The sequence below is a fragment of the Topomyia yanbarensis genome, chromosome 3 (assembly GCF_030247195.1).
Source record: "Topomyia yanbarensis strain Yona2022 chromosome 3, ASM3024719v1, whole genome shotgun sequence".
Lineage (NCBI taxonomy): Eukaryota > Metazoa > Arthropoda > Insecta > Diptera > Culicidae > Topomyia > Topomyia yanbarensis.
The window spans coordinates 299680218-299701292 of NC_080672.1; the positions used below are offsets into that span (position 1 = coordinate 299680218).

Here is a 21075-nt window from a genome sequence, read left to right on the forward strand (position 1 = left end):
GGCAGGACCGGAGAGATGCTCCGATATGTTCTTCTGGATATATTTTCTTCGTTTTAGGGTTTCATTCAAGGCGTTCACTACACTGCGATTTTCTTCTCGTTACACCGTGGAAGTAGAAGCGTCCGGATAGATATTGAAAGTAATGAAGTTGGGCAGCGAGCAAGCGGTTCGAAACATGTCAGGGTGAAAAAGTGTGAAAAATGAACGGCAGATAATCAATTGAGTGGCCGATACCACGAACCGATAAGAGGGAGAGCTAATGAACTTCGGAGATGTATCATTAATCTTGCGGAATGGATTTTCGGATTTGGAGCGGGTCCGGCGTGTTTTTCTATTTGACAGGCAATTCGCTTGTGAAAAGTTTGTTTGTCGTTGATGTTTGGGTCAATTGCGTAACGGATGGGTGGAAATTTGTAACCAATCTGGAACACGCTTTGTTTCAATGGCCACGGTCGTAAATTCAGCGTATCTAATGCCGTACTGCTGTTTGGTGGTGGTGGTGGTGGTACTAGCGTTAGCTTCAATCTTGATTGGTTTGCCAAATGATATAACTTGTTCCATCGTGGAAGAGGTCGTTTTTGAGACTTAGATTTATTTTTTCAGATTTGGTACGCCAGGATGAAATGAGCGATATGAAGAAAAATCGCCTCAAAATGCTTTACCACACTGTCTGGAATGGGGCAACCTTCAAAATTTGAAAATTACGAAACTGGAGTTATGGCATAATTTTAGAACAATCGAATGTTTTCATTATTACATCACTAACCGATGCAGAAACTTTCAACTTAAAATATTATCTAAAAAAGTTTTAAATGATATTTACCAAAAACCGTGATTTATTTTTATAAGAAAAGATTTTTTAAGAAAAGATTCAAATCAGCGATATCCAATTCTCGAAATAAGAACTGACCTCATGCACAAATTTCATTCAATCCATTTAACTCCCTACGTAGAACTAATATAACCACTAGTCGAGATGGGCACACTGACTCAGTGCAGTGAGCGAATCGTGTCCAACTCACTCGCAAAAAAAAGAATCAACTCTAGAAAAGAAATATCACGCCGGCGCGCTATTTTTTCTGAAATCGGCGGCGCGCCGCACGCCGTTATTTTTGCAGATAACTCACTCCATTTGGTAGCATATTCTTAGGATCATAATAATCAGAGCTCAGAAATATTGACATCCGCGGGCGAGCTTGAAAGAGGAACGAAATTTAAATCATGCCCAGCTGCAGCGCTGACTGGAATTTTTCAGTTGGTTGCCTCGTCCTTCATTAGTTCGGTGCCGTGCATGCATTCAGTTATTTTCGGTTCAAATTCAATTTAAAGTGTAAACTGAGTGGGATTACGCAGCTCACTTATGCTCTAAAATGTAAAAATGCGACCTTCTGGTCTTAATTTATCCACATATGAAATGTTGGCCTCCAAAAGGGGCTAATCCATATGTTTTCGGAAATTGACTTTTTTGCATTTTTCAATAGTTCTAAATAATTCACATGTACTGTTATTTGAGGAATTTGAAAATAATTTCATTCAGTAGTTCATCAATTCGCCATATACGTTGCAGTTTATTTTATATATAGTTTATATAGACTGCATTTTATTTATCAGTGAACTCGATATAAAACCAATTTAGATTTAGGTTTAGATTGCACTGTACATTGACGTTTCGGCTTAATAAGTCGTACCTGAAGCTGAGTGCCACTCAAATACTACTCAAGTAGTAGATATACATTTTGAGGTTTGTTAACAACTATCCAATGCATATTTGGTAGAAGAAACTTGCCGAAATTCATTTACGGTCAATTTAACGAAGCTCAAGCATTATTTTTCTCAAAATAAAAAATATGCTGGATAATGATACACGATTAGATTATTAATAAGTAAGATTTGGGTAAACCATACGGCCTATAATGATTTTGTATTCAATATAAATCCTTGGAGTTGATTTCTCAAAAATACTGCTGTATAAGGAAACTAATGCATATTTGGTTGCGGCGACTTGCCTCAATTCTTTTACGGTACTCAAATGCAAAGTGTGTTTCTACTTTCTATTTATTCGAGGCCAACCATAATTTTTGACAGTGGTCGTGTACTTATTTTAGTTTTCTTCTACTGTGAAATTACACTGTCGCTGTTGTACTATCTTATGACAAACGCCATTTTGGGGTAAACTGAGTTAGATATGTCACATTACTTGTCTAAAAAATTTCTACAAAGTGGTGTTTACAGAATTTTGACATTCTGCTTGCTTACTGAGATATAGCGAGAAACGTGCTGAGAAATTTTTAATTTTTTGCTTCAAATGACTGTCTGGGAATCGGCTCAAATTATCTTGATGTATAAGATGTTTTTATATGTAAAACTATCTGAGAAACACAATGGCATAATCATTTTCAAAACGAAAATGCACAAATTGTGAGAAAAATGCAATTTAAGTTTTAAACTGGTAATATACCATATTTGGAAACAGTGTAACCAAAGATAACTATTTGCCTTTCTCATATAGAAAGGTTATGCAATCACTCTGAAAAACGTCAACCTAATCCCGGCCCGGAGGGCCGAGTGTCATATCCCATTCGACTCAGTTCGTCGAGATCGGAAAAAGTCTGTATGTGTGTGTTTGTCTGTATGTATGTGTGTGTATGTGTGTGTATATGTGTGTGTATGTGTGTGTGTATGTGTGTGTATGTATGTGCGTATGTGTCAAATAATGTCACTCATTTTTCTCAGAGATGGCTGGACCGATTTGCCCAAACTTAGTCTCAAATGAAAGGTGCAACCTTCCCATCGGCTGCTATTGAATTTTGGATCGATCGGAATTCTGGTTCCGGAATTACGGGTTTCAGAGTGCGGCCACACAGAAATTTTCTCATATAAACTATAGGAAAAATTAAAAATAGAATTTTTATTTTTGATGTTAAATGTGTTCAAGGTGCATGAAACGTCGAGATTTGATGCAAACTCGAAAAAAAATTTGACGACGATTCACTTTTTTGGTTTTTGGCACATTTTTGCCTTTCTTATATAGAAAGGTTATGCAATCACTCTGAAAAACGTCAACCTAATCCCGGCCTTTTTTTGACTGGCATAAGGTTTCTGAATTTTAACAGGGGCGTAGTTGATGGTTTACGGAGAGGGGTTACACCCCCCCCCCTCTACTGTTTACTCCCCTCTCTTAAAAATCTCCTTAAATCACCCCTCAGACCACCACCCCATCCAGCCCTCATACCCCTCCCTTTCAACCCCATCATCTTTCAACCACCACTATATCACAAAGCATACCAATTTAAGCTGGGGAGTCGTTCGTTCATGGGACTTTCGCCCTCCTCACATACCCACCCCCACATGACAAAATGAGTTAGCAAGCAGATAACATTGATCTAATGCTGATTAGGCTAATGGAGTATGATATTTTTTTGTTTCAAGTGTTTCACCGTCAACACGTAGCTCATCAAGTTCGTGGCTGGCATGCCATTGTGTATAAGTGCAAAGTGTACTAAGAATGTAATGGACATTTCCACAATTATGTTGAACATAAAAAGCCTCCGTGCCATAGTTTAGAGAAATAAGAAAGGCACAATTGCACCGCTAGGTGGATTAAAACAGGATTTTTTTTCTAGATTCCCTGACTCAGTTCCTTCAAAATGCTTCTCACCGATGGTTTATAGACGAAATGAAGCCAAAAATATGAATAAAAGTTAATAAATGATGATTTTTTTCCTATGGAAAATTTTCCATGCACGATTTTGACACGCCATACAAATTTTATCATCAATACACACCTATGACACGTGTGAGTGCGACTTTTGTTTACATTTATAGTAAAAACTCGCAACGAAGTCAACCGATCTTCGTGATATTTGAGAGATTAGTACAAAATAGATAGAAGCATCAATTGTCTTATAAGTTTCAACATATTCAATCTCAAACTTGAAAAATCGTTTTTCTCGAATTGTGCAAAATGGCGCTTGTCACAAGATAGCACAACAGCGACGAGATAGTGAAGAAATACAATGACCAATTAAACAAGATTAGATAAACAGGGCATGTATGGGTAAAAATTAATCTTATTTTCAAAAAAATCACCATTTTTCAAAATATGTAGAACCTGCAAAGTTCGTATTCTCAGAATACTTATAACCAGACTTCCTATGAACATCGACAAGTTGGTACCGGTGTACGAAATTTCGTGGACGCGTTCAACCTCAAACATGCTTCGTCTCGATGTGCAGGTTTGCCTCGAACATCGAACACAAGCGAACGATGTACAAACTTTAGTTCAAACATCCGTGTACGTACTAATATGGTACGATCAAATAAAGCGCAGGATGCTATGCAACCAGTTTGCCAAAGACACCGTAGGTCTAAACCAAAACATAAGGAAAGGACGTGCAGATTGTGGGTTACCCCCTATTGGACGCCAGGTACCCTAAGGTTAACCCTCACTTATTCAGCTTGGAAAGATATGCTTTGTTTTCTCAGTATTTGCCGTCGAATTGAAATAAGGATTTCTACTTTCGCTACAAAATTATTACTGTTCTTTGAACTTTGTGTTTTGCTTTATTTCATTGTATCCGTAGTACTGTCTATTTATTGTTCGCTGCACAACTAACCAGTGTTTAATATCGGTACTCGTTCCATTTGTGTATTTGTTCTGTCGCTCATGTTTTTTTCGAGATTTGTTCTACTATAGAGCAAGGCTCTCGGAAAGGCTCACCGTCAGAATCACACACAACAATTGCAGACGAGACAGGCAACACTAAAACTCTGCTTTAGACCAATTGTACTGGGTCGTGATTCTGAATGTGATATTTATTGTACGGTTCAGGTATGTGCGGGCGTAGGAACCACGCGATCGCGTGTATCACCGCGAAGGGCTCGAGCATTTGTACGTTAACGTGTTCGATCGCGTGTGTGTTTGTAGGTCGCGTGTGCTAACGTGTAGGTAAATTCGCGTGTATAAATTCTATATTAAAACCTTTCGCATATTCGCGTGTGTTCTAGAATACTCGCGCGTGGACCGTAAATCTGATACTTAATTTTTCGTGTACGGTTCAGATCCTAGAACAAAGGGGGCTCTTCCATATCACTGGAGTTCCCAGTTTTGTCGCCATGAGTGTTGTCTAGTCTAGAATATGAGTTTTATTTTTTGATTGGTATAACTGAATGTATTGACCTAAGTAGCTAGAATGGAGGGTGTTGACCGGACGTGACCGATTCATGATCGCGCGTGTTCGCGGGTTCGTGTTTGAGACCGCGTTTGTAAGTTCGTAAGTACTAAAACGTTCACATTGTTACCGAAGTTGTATAAAGTTTGCGCGATCGCGAACGTAGGTATGCGTAGATGATCGCGAAGAGCTTAAGCCTTCATAAGTTGACGTGTTTGTCGCGTGTATAAATCCGATGTTGTAAACTTGTGGCCATTCACATATTCGCGTTTGTTCTTGGATGGCCACGCAGACCGCCATTCTGATATTTAGTTTTCGGTGTACGGATCACATTCTGACAGGGAGTAAATTATTTCATATCACTAGAGTTCCCGGGCATGTTGCCATGCGTGTGGATATGAGAATTTTCTTTTTAATTGATTCAATTGAAGGCATGGACCTAGAATTCTGGAATCGAGGATACGAGATTTCCGAACATGACCGATTCATGATCGCGCGAGTGCGGGGTAGAACTGTAGGTTCACGCTTGAGACCGCGTTTGAATGTTTATAAGTGCTGAGACGTTCATATTATCACCGGGATGTTATCATCTCTGCGAGAGCGCGGGTCTAGGTTGCGTGGATGGTCGCGAAGGGCTCAAGAATTTGTATGTTTGTCTGTCGCGCGTATGTGACTTCGTGTGTATAAATTCGATTTTTATGTCTCCATGGAACGTGTAGTTCAGTGGATATGAGCATCATCTTTTTGATTGATTTATGCTACTAGGGTCAAGAATAGGGGTTTCCGGACGAAACATGATCGCGCGAACACGGGCATTTGAGACCGTGTTTGTTAATTTATAAGTGCTAAACCGTTCACTTAGTCACCGGGGTGTTATCGTGCGTGGATGATCGCGAAGGACTCAAGCGTTTGTATGTTGACGCGTTTGTCGCGTGTGCTACTATGTATGTAACTTCGCGTGGACACATTACTTTTATAAACGTGTGGCCATTCGCATGTTCGCGTATTCCTCAATGATCGCGCGTGGACGTCTTGTCTAGTTTTAATTTCAATTGGTCCAACTGTAGGCATGAATTTGGACTGCTAGGATCAAGGGCAGAGACTTCCGGACGTGACCGATTCATGATTGCGCGAGTGGAGGGTTGATGCTTGAGACCGCGTTAGTAAATTTTTAGGCGCAAACGATCACTTAATTACCGGGGTGTTTGAATATTGGTGAGGTCACGGGCGTTCGCATTAGTGACTAGGTTTGTATTATAGCGTAGGTCACGTTTATACGTTTGGAACGAGAGATTGTGTATATGAGAGAATAAGCTATTTGTTTTAGTGAGTGTTAGCATGGATCTAATTTAAAATATAGCAATAAAAGAAGAGTGCCTCCAGAAAGAATTGGGTCCTAAATTCACATTGTATATTATTTGCCAATGGCAGTGAATAATAAAGGTTGCCAAGTTAAGTATTAAAATTGATCACAATGTAGCTTAACTAAAAAGACAATAATCGTATCCCAAATTTCTATGATATAATCACTGTAATACTGCTTTGGTGGAAAAGTTCCCGGACCACATCAAGGTACTGTATCATGCCGAGGGATGAACACAAAACTCTCTGCTTGCGACTTAAATATCACGATAAACTGACTAGAAATTATCAAAACCGTGGCTAACATCCTGAAATCATTAACATAAATCATACTGTACCGCCGGAAAAATCCAATACGAAACTCGTGAATAAAATATCACGATTGTGTGAATATAAATTATGAAAATCGTGACTAAGGTCCTCATGAAATCAACAAACATAAATCGCGCAACTTTGTCAGAAAAATTCGAAAATAAACTCATGAATAAAATATCACGATAACATCATGAAAAAAATCCGAAAATCTCGACCAACCTCCTGAAATCATGACCATAGTTTAAATGTCGATTTTTTAGTTGGTGTACTTAATACAAAATATGTATTCCCGCAATAATGAATAAGAATCCTTACAAAAATTAAACATGTCCAGGGAGCAACCGCTGTAACCAAGCATTGGAATGTAACCCTTTTTATATTTTCGTCGTAAACACAAATAGTTTCATGAATATGAAGTTTATTATCTATAATTTTAGGAACTTGCGTACCGAATGCTCGTTTATTACGGAAACCACATTCGTCACAATGTAGATTAGTGAATTTTCTCACGTTTGCTGCTTTTCGAAATATCTTAAGCAGCCCCGTTGAGTATAGGGGGACCCGGGGCTATTAAGACTGTGAGGGTGATTCGGATCCCCTCGATTTCCTAGAAAATCATAAGACGTAGTCAGAAATGACTATCGTATTCGAGGAATTGCTATTTTAAAACATTAATTTTGACAGGTGCATCTAATTCTTTGGTTTATTTAGAAAGGAGATACAACGAGCTTAAGTTTTTTGCAATCCTCAAAATAAAAATCATTATGATGGTAAAACCGTGATTAAAGCAACAATTAAAGGTGAAAATAATAACAACTAAGTGTTTTGGTAAACTTGAGTCTCCTATTTTATAGAATGATTTTTGTTTGGGTGAAAACACAGATATTTTCAAGACGCTCACCAGTTTTGTGCTTACGGGGCAATCGGACCCGCTATTCCATCAACCACAGCTCAGCGGGCTGTCTAATAAATATTTCAGAAGTAAACATAATTCCATTGTGAAAAAAATTAAAAAATAACGGTCTGAAATCTGAATTACCCCTACATTGTAAAGGATGAAAAACCGTAGTTTTGCAAATTGTCGGCTAGCGCTGCCATGGAGTGGTGTAAATCAACTTTTATGACACTGAAATGTAGCTGAGATTTCAAACTAATAATTAGGACCTTTGTCCGGTAAATTTTTTGACATCTATCCACCTAAAAGAGCGATTTGCTTAGGTAGAACCAAATAGCCACAGGTTCCCCTATTATATATGAAGTTCCAATTAATTTCGAAAACTGAAAATTATGAACCAAGACCAAAAACGAAGGAAATGTTGAAGTTTTGGATTTTTTTTAATTATTAGTGGTATCTTGCGGTCCTAATGCCTATCAGTTTATCGCATAGCAAGACGAGAGACGCATGTCGATCGTTGAGTAGCGCCTGCAAGAGGCTACTAACGAAGGAAGAATGGCACGTTACACAATCCCTCTTCATACAAAAGTCGGAAAAAATTAAAAAAAAGTATATTAAATACTTTCGAACAATGGTTTCCTAGGTAATTTTGGGTCACTGATTACAAATATAAGATCTAAGTAGTCCCAATATCTGAAGATGCTATGATAGGGAGGGGATAAGAATATGTTGGAGTATGCGTAAATTCGTAAATTAGAAGAGCTTGTGAATTTTGTCTAGCGATACAGAAAGTATTAGTATATTCAGTCAATTTATATATTAAAATGCATCATTTGAAAATTATTTCACTAAATCTCCACAGCAAAATAATACCTCATTACCCAAAATCTATAAGACTAATTTTTCGAAAAATTTCACAATATATGTTTACATAATTTCCCAAATAACTACGCAAGTGTTTCCCTTTTTGTTCGAGATTTTTTATGTTTTGTAGCAGTTGGAAGTAAAAAAGGTATTTTCGGTAAATTTGTTATTGTAAAAGAAAAGCAATAATTTAAAGAAAAGTTCTCGTGGTTACCTATAGGGTTCGCAGTACCGACCCTTTTTGGCGAGAACCGGTACTACGGTACTGAAGCCCTCAGTACCGGTAGTACCGGTAAAGTACCGGTACTCGAATATTTTTTTTTAAATTCGAAAAAAGCTCCAAAATGAAATTGAATGCTCAAACTGATGACCTTATTCTCAAATGATTGATTTGTGCTGATCAAAAAAACATGTTTATTGTTTTCAATTGTTTCGGAATGGCATTACTCATTTCAGCAGAAAATATTTTTCGTATGCGGCACCTTCTATGAAATGAATAACTGCTAAGCGGTGCAACTTTTGTCGGCTTCAACAGATGGTAAATGTAAGAAACACTATTAATAACAGTAACTCTAAGCGAGAATGGCAGTTAATCCGAGCAGGTTTCCTCTCTTGATTTTCTGTAAATTGCTTTCGACCTGTATACCAAGGCTCTTTGCTATCCTGTAAACTTTGGAGTTTTGCTGAATTTTCCTATCACCAATAATTACAAATCGCCCTATTTGGAGTAGCTCACCAAGTCTAAAATTGTTAGCTGCTAAATCGCTGTTCGTTCTTTTATAAATAAAGGTTTAAGAGCAAACCAAAGACATGCGGCCCTATTCTGCGCGGCGTGTGACGTGAGACGACTAATCTCACCTCACTCTAAGTGACTTTTCTCACCGAATTCTGAAGAGTCACTTCGGGTGACGTGAGACACTCATTTAACCGCAATGGGGAATCTCACATCACCCGAGTCGACTCTCAGAATAGGGTGAGAAAAGTCACGTAAAGTGAGGTGAGATTAGTTGTCTCACGTCACTCGCCGCGCAGAATAGGGCCGATGACTTAGACCATAGTCTTATTACGTGCCACCCAGTGAAAATTGGAAACCAATCAGAATGTCGCTAATAAGAAAAAATAATAGCAAATTTTTACGTCTCTTACGCTAAATGTTCATATTTTGAAATTTAGTACAAGATCGTTGAAATAATTTTTTTTTTTTTCTTTTTTTTTTAAGAATAAAGAAGGAATTTAAACATACCGTTCAGTACACCGTGAGCTAGTAATGTTTAACTTACAGAAGGTAATTAATATAATTAAAAGTCATCTTGCAGACCGATATTTTGAAACAGGTCCCTCTAGAGAGTCCACATATTTTTCATAAAAAAAAAGTTTTATGGTACCGAAAATACCGGTACTGGCTTTTCTTCAGTACCGGTATTACGGTACCAAAAATGGGTCGGTATTCACGGGATTTTCGGTACCGGTATTACCGGTACCACAACCCTAGTTACCTAGAGAAGTCCAGCAAAAAGAATTGTTCAAAATCGCTAAAAAATTGGTTCAGTACATTTTGAGCTATAATGGACACCGCATTTTTTTCAAATCACCTGTGGAGATTATTAAATAAGACCGGTTGTTTCTGTGAACAAAATTTAATTGGTAAAAGAAAGGATCCATCACGCTGGTAGGTGAATTCAATCGATTTCGTCTCTTGTGGTCTACAAACAACAAAGATGTTTTATAAAAATAATTTTCATCGAGTTTCGGTTTAATTTACGATTCGAGTACCGTAAACTGGGGTAGCATTGATCACTTTTCGATGTAATCATTACATATTTTCAGACACAACACATATTTTGAAGTTTAATATTTTTAAACCATGTACTGACGCATGGAGAACAAGATTGGATGGTTTTATCTAAAACTTTCTGCTTACAGCTAAAAAAAATAAAAATATTTCAAGTTGAAGTTCGTTTTCATATTTCGGGGTGACGATAACCAGCATATTCGTCCACATTGTTGATGTCAATATTTTTCATTCAAATGTTTGCTTAAACTAATTTTGAAAAGATACTCTTTGTTAAATAGATGTTAATTGGTGTTGTACAAAGTATTTCAATTAATGTAAAATTCGAGTGGCCCAAATTCGTATAATTTGAGTTCAACGAGAATAAAAGAATCTGAAAACATTTAAAAACTGATAAATTTGTTTAATTTCAGTGTTTTATCAGTGTACAAAAAGTTTCATTCATTCTAACACTTTGTAATATTTAATATAAACAAATATTGCAAATTTTAGCATGAAATAATTTGAAATAATTGTCAACTAGTTTCACAAAAATTTGTTTTCAACATAAGCAAACTCTTAAAAGTAAATTTAGCACATCCCACTCAAAAGAAAAATAAAAACGCCCTTGGAATTTATTACCCTTGCTAAAATCTGAGATTTATTTGCTTTATAAAACAGACACTTTGCAAAGCTTCGTAAAAATAGGGTAAAATAAAATTTAGGTTTTTTCTAGTTTTTGTACCCAAAAACCGAACAATATACACAAAAAGTATAAAAAATGAGTATTTTATAAGTTTGAAGTAAAACTCATTTCAAATTCAAAAGATTCGGTAGACTATTCCGGCTAAATAAGCGATCTACGAAAAAAAGTTGCAAGTGATCAAAGTCACCCCGATTTACGGTACACAAACTCGTCTTGATCGAAAAAAGTACTTTAATTCGATGCGTTAATAGTGTTAATACCAAAAGGATATCAATTGAGCAAGATGTCATAGAGATAGATGATGTATTACAATCAAATAATGTAGAATATTTTAAATGTGACCAAATTCCGATTCCAAATGGATTTTATTTCGTCTCAATATAATTCACGATGAATAGAAACTTAGCATTCAATATCTTCTTAAATAATACAATTTGCAATACAATATGTTGCACAACTGCACAAAATAACGACCAGATTCGAACGCAAATCTAAGAAACTGATCTTTTTAAGTGACATTAATTCCAAACATAAAACCACCTACCTTCTCATAATCGGAATCGGGAACGAGTACCGACAGTCGTCGGCCGCCCCCCGATGGTGCACCGAAACGGCTGGCAGGATCGGCGCCGGCAGCACCGTGGCCCCCAGCGGTAACGTTGTGTACGGCGGGGGTAAATGGCTGTGCAGAATATCCGGTATAATTTCGATTGGGGGCGGCCGAATCATTGTCGGCGGTGGCGGCGGTTGGTCCAACGGGTGGACATGCTGCATCCGGTTGCGCGCTTGACGACGTTCGCGCCGTTCCCGGCGACGATGCTCTCGGGTGCTGAATTCCGATCCGACCGGGGGAGTCAACAGGAGCGAGGGATGGGAAGGAGGATGGGGGATGCCACCGGCGAGGATGGCCGGATGGGGGTAGCTTGTGATCGGATGATCTTCGGTTTGGGCCTCGGTCGAGGTGTAGGTACGATTGCCTGCCGGTTCGATGCGGTCGATATCCGTTTGGTGGTACGGGGTAGTTTGATTCTTAGCACTATTCTTCTGATTATAACTATACTCGATCAGATTGGCATCACTTTGCACTACTCTGTTAGAAACATGAACCATTTGCTCTTCATTTGCACTGATATTTACATGATTTTTATCGATAATTGTAGGATTCAGATCAGCACTGTTAACATCACTGGAATAGAATTGACTTTCCTCCGGGCCATCCTGGCCAGCAGATATAACGGCACTCTCTTGATCACTAGGATTCTCCGCACTTTTGGGCGCCTCGCGATAGCAATTCACGATGCTCACACCGGAGGACGCATTATTTACAACATCATTCTGCTCCTGATTATTAGTATCGACACGATTCACCTGGATCGTTAGGGTAGGTCTATGTCCACCCTCACCGTGAGTGATTGCACCATCTGCAATTGCTGTCCCATCCGTAGACGGGATGTAAACACTGGTCCGGCTACCCTCGGGGGCCGCTGGCACGTTTAGTCGCATGATATCCACGAACCGATCCCGGACGCTGCGACCAAAATCTCGTAGATTATCCAAAGCCTTGTAGGAACCAGTGCCACTTCGGCTAGTATTGTCACGGGAACTGAAATTCCGATCGATCGTCTGTCGGTCGGTCGCAGCGAACAAACGACGCTCCGGCGCGGTAAGATCACTATACGCGTATGCTTCTCCGTTCACTATCCGCACACTACTAAACGCGGTACGATCCAAACCATTCATCGGAACCCCAGTCGATGTTGGTGCTATTTGCCAGTCCCTACCCTCAGCAAACTGTTCACCATCAGCTGCTTCCGCGACGACACCCTCACATCCACCTTCCATGTGGTGGTAGCCGTTAAACGGGCTCATGTTTTGACCGTTCCATTTTGGCCATTCATTCCGACTGCATCCAACCTGATGTTCATCCTGCAGTCGCCTGCTGGTGTTGGTGAAACTTGAGCCAGTTGCATTCTCTATAGTGTGCTGTGCCGACCGCGGCCGTTGTTGTTGATGTTTTGAGAAATGTAGGTCTCCAACGTTGCCACTGTTGAAACTGCTGCTGTTGCTGCGCATGACTGGCTTAAGTATTGCGGAAATTCTGCATAGACTGTTGTCGTTACTGTCATAGTTGTAGTTGTTATTGTTGTCGTTCACCAGGTTGTTACCTGATGCCGCCGAGGACGAAGATGACGAAGACATAGACGAAAAATGCGCCTGCGACTGTTGGGTCCTCAGGTAGGCACTACCACCAGCGACCGGTGTGTTGGGATAAACCTGCGGAAAAAGAAACAGCACAAAATAGCAAATTAAAGAAGAACGATGCAAAAAAAAAAGAAAATCGACACAACGCCGTTTGGGTCTTTGGAGGCTGGAGTTGGAGCTCAAGCAGAACGATCAAGCCTGCGCCGACCACATGATTTACTGCATCACGTGATAAAGGGTCCGGCCGGTTGGGTCGGGAGGGGGTGTTTTGTTTTTACCTGCTGAACCCCAAAAACAAAAGCGTTGCCGCTCTAGATACCTAAAACCTGATACCGCGGAAGGCACGGCGGGCAGCACGGCTGGAATCTTCTTTCAGCTCCCCATGCATTCAAGCCTCACAGCATCCACGATGGATGGGGCCAGCGCACAGCATACACCGGCCGACTGTGGCTTGTCAAGCAAGATGTTTTCGTTGTTTCCCTTTGCCAATTGCAAGTCTTTGCTTTGTTTTGCAACATTCTTGATTCAATTTTCTCCCTTTCGGGATTGCATTTTGCCAGCGTTTCTGACCTGGCCTGGCCGGTTTTGCAGGCTGTGTAACCTCCATTTTAAAACCGGGTTATGGAGATGCAGCTTCGCTATTATAGCTCTACCTACGACGGCTTAATTTTCCGCATAATGAAAACAGAAAATTGGAACAATAATTTGCTTGTTTTGTCGTGGTTTTGTTCTGTCCGTTGACTCATGCTTGGTGTTTTTTTTTTTTGTTTCTACTTTATGGGTATTATCTTTGGCATTAGCCTTTGGTGTTCAATCCAATTTCAGGCACATCGCCAAAGTGGAACGTGTAACATGATGTGGTATGGGTAAAACCTTTATCGTTAAATTGACTTATGGATTTGTTATGACTGAAGACAGCCTTTCAAAGTAATTTAGAATATTTTTCCCGTTAAATCAGCCCGATAAAACAAACCAACATTAGTCATACTCAAGTTCAGTGACTTTTTACGAATATAACATGTGTTCGTCTGTTTCAATCGAATCTCTATACCCATACGTGTAAAGCGATGCTGCATTGTTACGGAAGGGAGGCCTTTAGGGCATATGACAAGTTGCATTTAAGAATGATTAAACACAAACGACAATATCAGTAGGTGATTCAACTGCACGTGAAGCTTATATCGCTCAGGGCGGCTTGTGTCACCGTACACTGAACTTGATGCGTGTGAACTAAGCATTACTAGGTACCTACCTATAAATAACAGTGATGACCGGGAGCATAATATATAATTTGGACGACCCAACGCTGATTATATCGATCAATTAGGTTGCGCGTGTTCAGCATTTGTTGTTTTATGAACCCATAACGGTGCTAATAGAACCAGTCGTGTACATGAAATATCTAGATAATGAAAATGATATTTATCGTGTAATTTCGATTGTTGAATATTGGTGTGATGGGCTTAAAAATTCATCCTAAATTACAGAAAATCTGAAACCTCGGCTCAATTAGGTAACGTATTGAACCTTGTCAAATAAATGATTTGAGAAAAGGAGACCAGGGATATTCGACAAAAGACTTCTATTTGTTTCGGAATTACTTGCAACTGATCAACAGTGAAAAGCCGTTTTTATCAGCCTACTAACAATTGAAGTTTTATGTTGATTTTATAGCCACTCATAAAACTTAAATTGGGCTTGTAGCGTGCTATAAAACTTCATTTGTTACTTGGGCTTGGTGAATTTTAGGCTGATAAAACGGGGACATTGAAAAAGTCGGGACATATATTTTCCTTCCTTTTTAATAAACTGAAGCTCCTAAAATATTCTTCTTTAGTCCCTAGATAGCCTCATAACCCTTTCTGATTATTTAGTTTAAATTTCCCTTACCGGAGTCTATCAGTACAAAATTGAAAAAAGAATGTTTTTTTTGCATATCGGGATTTTCGGGGCCTAAACATAGAATGAATATGAACTCATTCTAAAGAATATATTACTCTTTAGCATACGGGTAACAATAGATCAGCAGCAGCTCAGAATCGCATATTGCACTGTATCCCAGGTGATCAAGATGCTTAATGAGCATCAGAGTGATAGGAAACTAAGCATTGCATGGCTATTGAACCGATTCAAACGTCAATTCATCATTTTGATTCAAGTTTCAATTTATTTTTTAACGACAACAATGAACCGTTTGGTATAAAGTATGGAAGGCACCAGACCTTAGCCAACCAACCAGAAAACCTCGTTTAGTAAGCGATCTGCTAATGTAGCAAAATATTAATTTCTTCGTCCCATCCGGGTCTGTCAACGGACAAATCCACTTGGAAGCGTCCACTGTGACTTCATGAAGTCTCGAAAGGAAGGCTCGACACTTATTGGTTCGATTTGGCATGTTTCATTCAGTTTTCGACTGGCACAGAGCCAATAATGTTGTTTTTGCTGTACACTCAACCCTATCAAAAAATTTAATCCGTCATGAGGACAAAGGTTTGTAAAATCTCAAGAAAGAATTTTTAAAAAGCCCTTGTGAAAGTGTCTACACTAGAGTGCCCAGAAAAATTATGAATTTTTGAAAACTCAATCGGCCCGGTCGATTCCTAGTCCCACCAGTAATACTTGCTCCAAATTTGAAATCGGACAAGTCTAGGTACCGGACCAACGTGCTTGAAATTTGTATGGAATTTTTCAACAATTTACATGGAGAAAACCGCTCACTAACTAACTAACTCACATTTTCGCCGCTAGGTGGCACTATATGCATCGTATTATCACTGTAAGTGAAAATAAGAAAGATAATTTAATTGTATATAACTTTCTCGAAGACTGCTAGTCAATTCGGCTTTGGTAAAAGAAGGTATTTAACTTTTAACAAAGTGATGTCTGAGTCAGTTTTGCATGGGGCCTAGCAGTGCATGGTTGTGTATCAGTACTCGATTCCCACTAATTATACATTTTTGTGAGATAATGGTTAGATTTAGCTGAATAGTATGTTTACAGGAATTGTTGTACATAATATGAGTTATGCTTTGGTTAGAAAATTTTAGTTCCACCTGTAACCGCATAGAGGGCGCCAACACTAACTTTTCATAGGAGTGAGATAGAATATCGAGATGTTCGGAAAAATTATTTAAAAATGCTTTCTCTACAACTTTGTGGAAGACACCAAATCCCTATCTCTTTTCGTTGAAAAGTTAATGTTGGCGCCCTCTTTGCGGTAAAATTTGCAACTAAAATTTTCTAACCAAAACATGACTCGTATTACTTACTATAAATCTTCCAAACATACTATTGACTTGAATCAACTACTGATCCACAATCATGCACTGCTAGGCCCCATGCAAAGCTGACTCAGACATCACTTCGTTAAAAGTTTAATAACTTCTTTTACCAAAGCCGGATTGACTAGGAGTGTTCAATAAATTTGTAGGCAATTAAATTATCTTTCTTAGTTTCAGATATAGTGATAATACAATGCATACAGTCCCACCTATAATGTGGGTTTCCTCCATGTAAATTGTTGAAAAATCCCATACAAACTTCCGGCACATTGGTCCGGTAGCTAGACTTGTCAGATTTGCTTCAAATTTGGAGCAAGTACTCCTGGTGGGACTAGGAATCGACTCAGGCATGGACCGATAGGGGTAATTTTTTTCCTGTCACTCTGGTCTACACGCATCAACCCTAGCTTTACCCCAGATTTAATTAAGGGGATCCTCTTATACAATCACACATCTGAGTAGACTACAACCTAGTTGGTAAGTCCATTACAGTGTTGGCAGCTCATCTGAGTTCGAACTCTCACCACCGCATATAGTGTGTTAATATTTTTGCCACTATCAGTCAGATAGGTCAGAAAAACGAATAATTTTTGGGATGTTTTCAGACCATTTGTCGGTTTTGAAATCGTCTTCGTTCTCCATATATTTTGAATTCCACTTATCATTTTTGATCATGCTCATACTGGACAGCTGCTTATACTTGTTCAGTTAAATGGGCCCCTCGGTTCAATAGTGCTCAGGGGCCCCGCGTAGTCTTAAGACGGCCCTGCTTTGCCTTTCGTAAAGTATAAACAGAATGAATGTCAGAATGAAGAATTGTGCACTGATAAGTAATCAAGATGCATACAGCCAACTTACAACTGTTTGTTGGTTATTTCTAGAGTAGGTAGATAGAAACATGTTATACAAAAAAAAAACAATAATTTTTCGTTTCATCGAAACAAAATTCGGCTGGTTTTTTTTAAACGGATCACTATTATTTTGAGCAATAAGCTCTAAAAAAATATTCTCCTAAAAACCGACATAGTCAACCTAACAGTGGGATAAAACATTTCTTACGCGTAGTTCTGTTGGACTATACATTAGTTTGCAGAAATCATGCGAAATATCACCCAATTGGAGGTGTGATGAACACAACTTTTAGTCCCGCATGAATTAAACCTCCAATAAACCGAATAAAAATCAATAAATCGGATTAAATTAAAAAAAAATGCAAATGCGTAAAATGAGTAAAAATATTAATTTAAAGCAAATTTTAAAAAAAATAGTTCAGTTTATTAAATGAAAAAAAAACAGAAAAGTCCAAAACACAAAATCCATTGAGTCAAGTTAACAAATTGAATGAAATGAATAAAAGAACAGAATTAATAATATTATTAAAATGAAGAAACAGAATAAAATGTATCAACTGAAAAAATAAGAAACGAAGAAATGATAAAATGAATAAAATGAGTCAAGTTTATAAAATTAATGAAATTAAAACAAGGGAAAAATAAATAAAATGCTAGAATGCATTGAAATGAATGAAATTAATTAATCATGAAATAAAATGAAATAAATTAATTTAACGAATTAATATGAATGTCTTCTTGACTGTCGAGCTTCTATTATGAGGAGTTTTTCGGCTAATCAGTCATAAATTAGACAGCGAAAACAACAATATTGCTTTTACTTCCAACGTTTCAATGGATTTATTCCACCTTTATCAAGGATTAAAAACTTTGTGTTTTATTGTAAAGTGTAATGTTGTGGTAAAACATGAACTGTCCTAATGTATACGCGTCATCTAATAGTGCTATTGTTCGCATATTCATGCACATACTGTATTTTTTGAAATTTTTCTGCGTTTGAAGCGATTCTGTTTCGCGGGTAGAGAACGAGAGAAAAAGCCATATACAGATAAGAATATTAACAATAACTACATAATTCCGAAGAACTCAGAGGTAAGTGTAGACATTATTATCTAGAGACAGGCGATCCACGTACCCTAATCCATAACACAGTTCGTACTCTCCCTGCCCAAATATTGAAATAAATAAATATCATGGATTAAATGCATATAACGAATCTTATGGATATACTTCAGATGGTGAAAGTAAAGTAGCGAAATACTTAGAAGGAATAGAATCACCTACCATTATAGAAAAAATTACATAAAAATTTGAAATTAGAAACGATATAGTCAGAACGATCTCACTACTAATTGCAAATACATCACACTGCGTTGTGGCCCTGTCGGCGTAGATTGCTGATTGATAATTTGCTTCTGATGACGATGATGAAGATAACGCAATATATGCGTCAGTTTTTCTGCTGGAACTTGCTAGCGTTACTTTACTAGCAGCGATGTACATTGCAGCCATAGATGGTCTATCGATGGCGGATCAATATTGATGTTGGTGAAAATCGGAATAATATTTTGTTCCACTTGTCCCTCTGCTACCACTAAATATACAAGTTCTTGGTGATGTTTAATTTCACTATTGTTTGGTGATGTTTAATATACTATTAAAATTGCAATGGAAACAAACCGAAGACATCAGTCTTAAGAGGGTTAACTTTGTACCTCTCATTGTACGATGACCAATGAAGTGAACCGTCTGTACCACGCACCATCACGTCGAATACGCTCAAATGCCTTTATAGTCTCCACTAAGATTACTTCCGAACATAACCAGCAGCAGTGGGCCGGTCGAACGTTTCGCTCGAACTTCACACCTGCACGTAGAAGCTTGCTTCTTAGCGAGCAACACAATGACGCCAAAACCATTCCGGGAACGCTGAACTAACTATCCACCGTATAGCACTCCGTGTTTCGTCACCGAGAATTGAGAATTCAACGGAAGTAGTCCTACTAATAAAACTTCAGAAACCGCAGCAAAATGTTTCAGAGAAAAAAACTGACGGAAAAACAGAACTGCGAAAATAGGCTCATCCCCTTATTGTGTAAAATTGCAATCAAATTTATTTGACCACGAAAACTTCATTTTCCTACTGTATTTTTAAAATTATTCGAATATTTTCCCTTTTTTAGAAATATTAGTTTGGTTGTTAATCCTCCTGAATGCGAGAAGTTAGCTGTTGTTTTCTCATGTTTACAATTTGCAATTTTTTCAGACTAAATTGGGGAGAGTAATTTTTTTGCCGAAGACACTGGACGTTTCCGAAATATCTCGAAAATAATTTACCCTAATCTTGAGTTTTTATAATTGCACATTTTGCTAAACGTGTTTACGCAAATGTTGGAGATGTTAGGTACGGGAGCTGTACTCAGCAAGGATTTTAAAAAACCTTCGCATATTATACGTAAATTCGTAGACGTTTTAGAGCACCTCGTATTAGAGTTGGCTAACAATATTTTTTTGATTGATCGAAGATTTCGTTTCGGCTCAAAAATATTATCTGTTTCATGGGCATTATATGGACAAAATTACTCCAAAAAACGAAACATACAAGATGTCACGAAATATGCACATCAAAAGATTCAGAAGGGGTCAATATTTTTGCAGATGAAAAATTACATGCTAATTTTTATTGTATTTCCAATAAATAATCTTGAACTCCAGTTTTTAGATTATTTGTTCAAGCAGATCTTTCATTAGATTATCGTTCTTGAGATTGAATGATATTTCTCTATGGGGTGCTCTCTAATCATTTACAAAAAAATGGACCAGTTTAATATAAATTTTTAAAGGCGCTCGAAACTTTTGCAAAAAAACCTAAATTTCCTAAAAAAATCACTCATGCGTCCAGTAGCAATTGAACAAGTTTTTGTGGAGAAGATATAGCACATCCAGATAAATATGCCAAACACGAGCTTTATCCATTGTCTGTTGTGTCCCTTTGTAAAAGAATAAATTCATTATTAATTTTATCTGTTAATGCAACCTCTACTAACCACATATCAATACAAATTGTTATCGCTCTAAATGCCCTAATCGTCAATCTTCATTCCATTCTGTATCTACTATGTGATGTGCCGACAGAAAAAAAAATCACATCGACATAGATAGAAAATTGCAAGCAAATTTCAAACAAGGTCCATCGAGATAGGGAGATATCGAAAGAGAGAAAATATCGAGATACGGAGGTTTGTTCACGACCAATCTGAAGGGACTTGCGAAATAATCGAGATGGAGATCAATATTGAGATAGGGAACGTTAACTGTAATAATAAAATTAATAAAATGAAGAATATGAATTAAATGATTAAAAATTATTAAATGAATAAAACGAATGAAACGGATGAATTGAATTGAATGAAAAAAAAATAAACGAAAGGAATAAAACAAATAAAATGCATAAAATTAATCAAATTAATTAAATGAACCAAATGAATTACATGAATTGAAATACTTCAATGAAATAATGAATGAACTGCATGAATAAAATGAAATAAATTTATTCAATGCAAGCCCGTACGCAAGGGGAGCGGGGGGGGGCTTCAAACCCACCTCCCTCAAAGGTTTTGAATTACTGTTAAAAATTTACTAACTTCCTGTTCAGTT

At 37.8% G+C, this 21075-nt stretch overlaps 1 protein-coding gene across 1 annotated transcript in view; it reads right to left on the bottom strand.

Moving 5' to 3' along the window:
• The window catches only part of LOC131688871 (uncharacterized), a 430877-nt gene that overhangs the window by 400560 nt on the left and 9242 nt on the right, over positions 1 to 21075 (bottom strand). Inside the window, exon 3 of the mRNA XM_058973461.1 lies at positions 11629 to 13358. Coding sequence (XP_058829444.1) covers positions 11629 to 13358 — 1730 coding nt within the window. The remainder of the gene's footprint in view (positions 1 to 11628; positions 13359 to 21075) is intronic.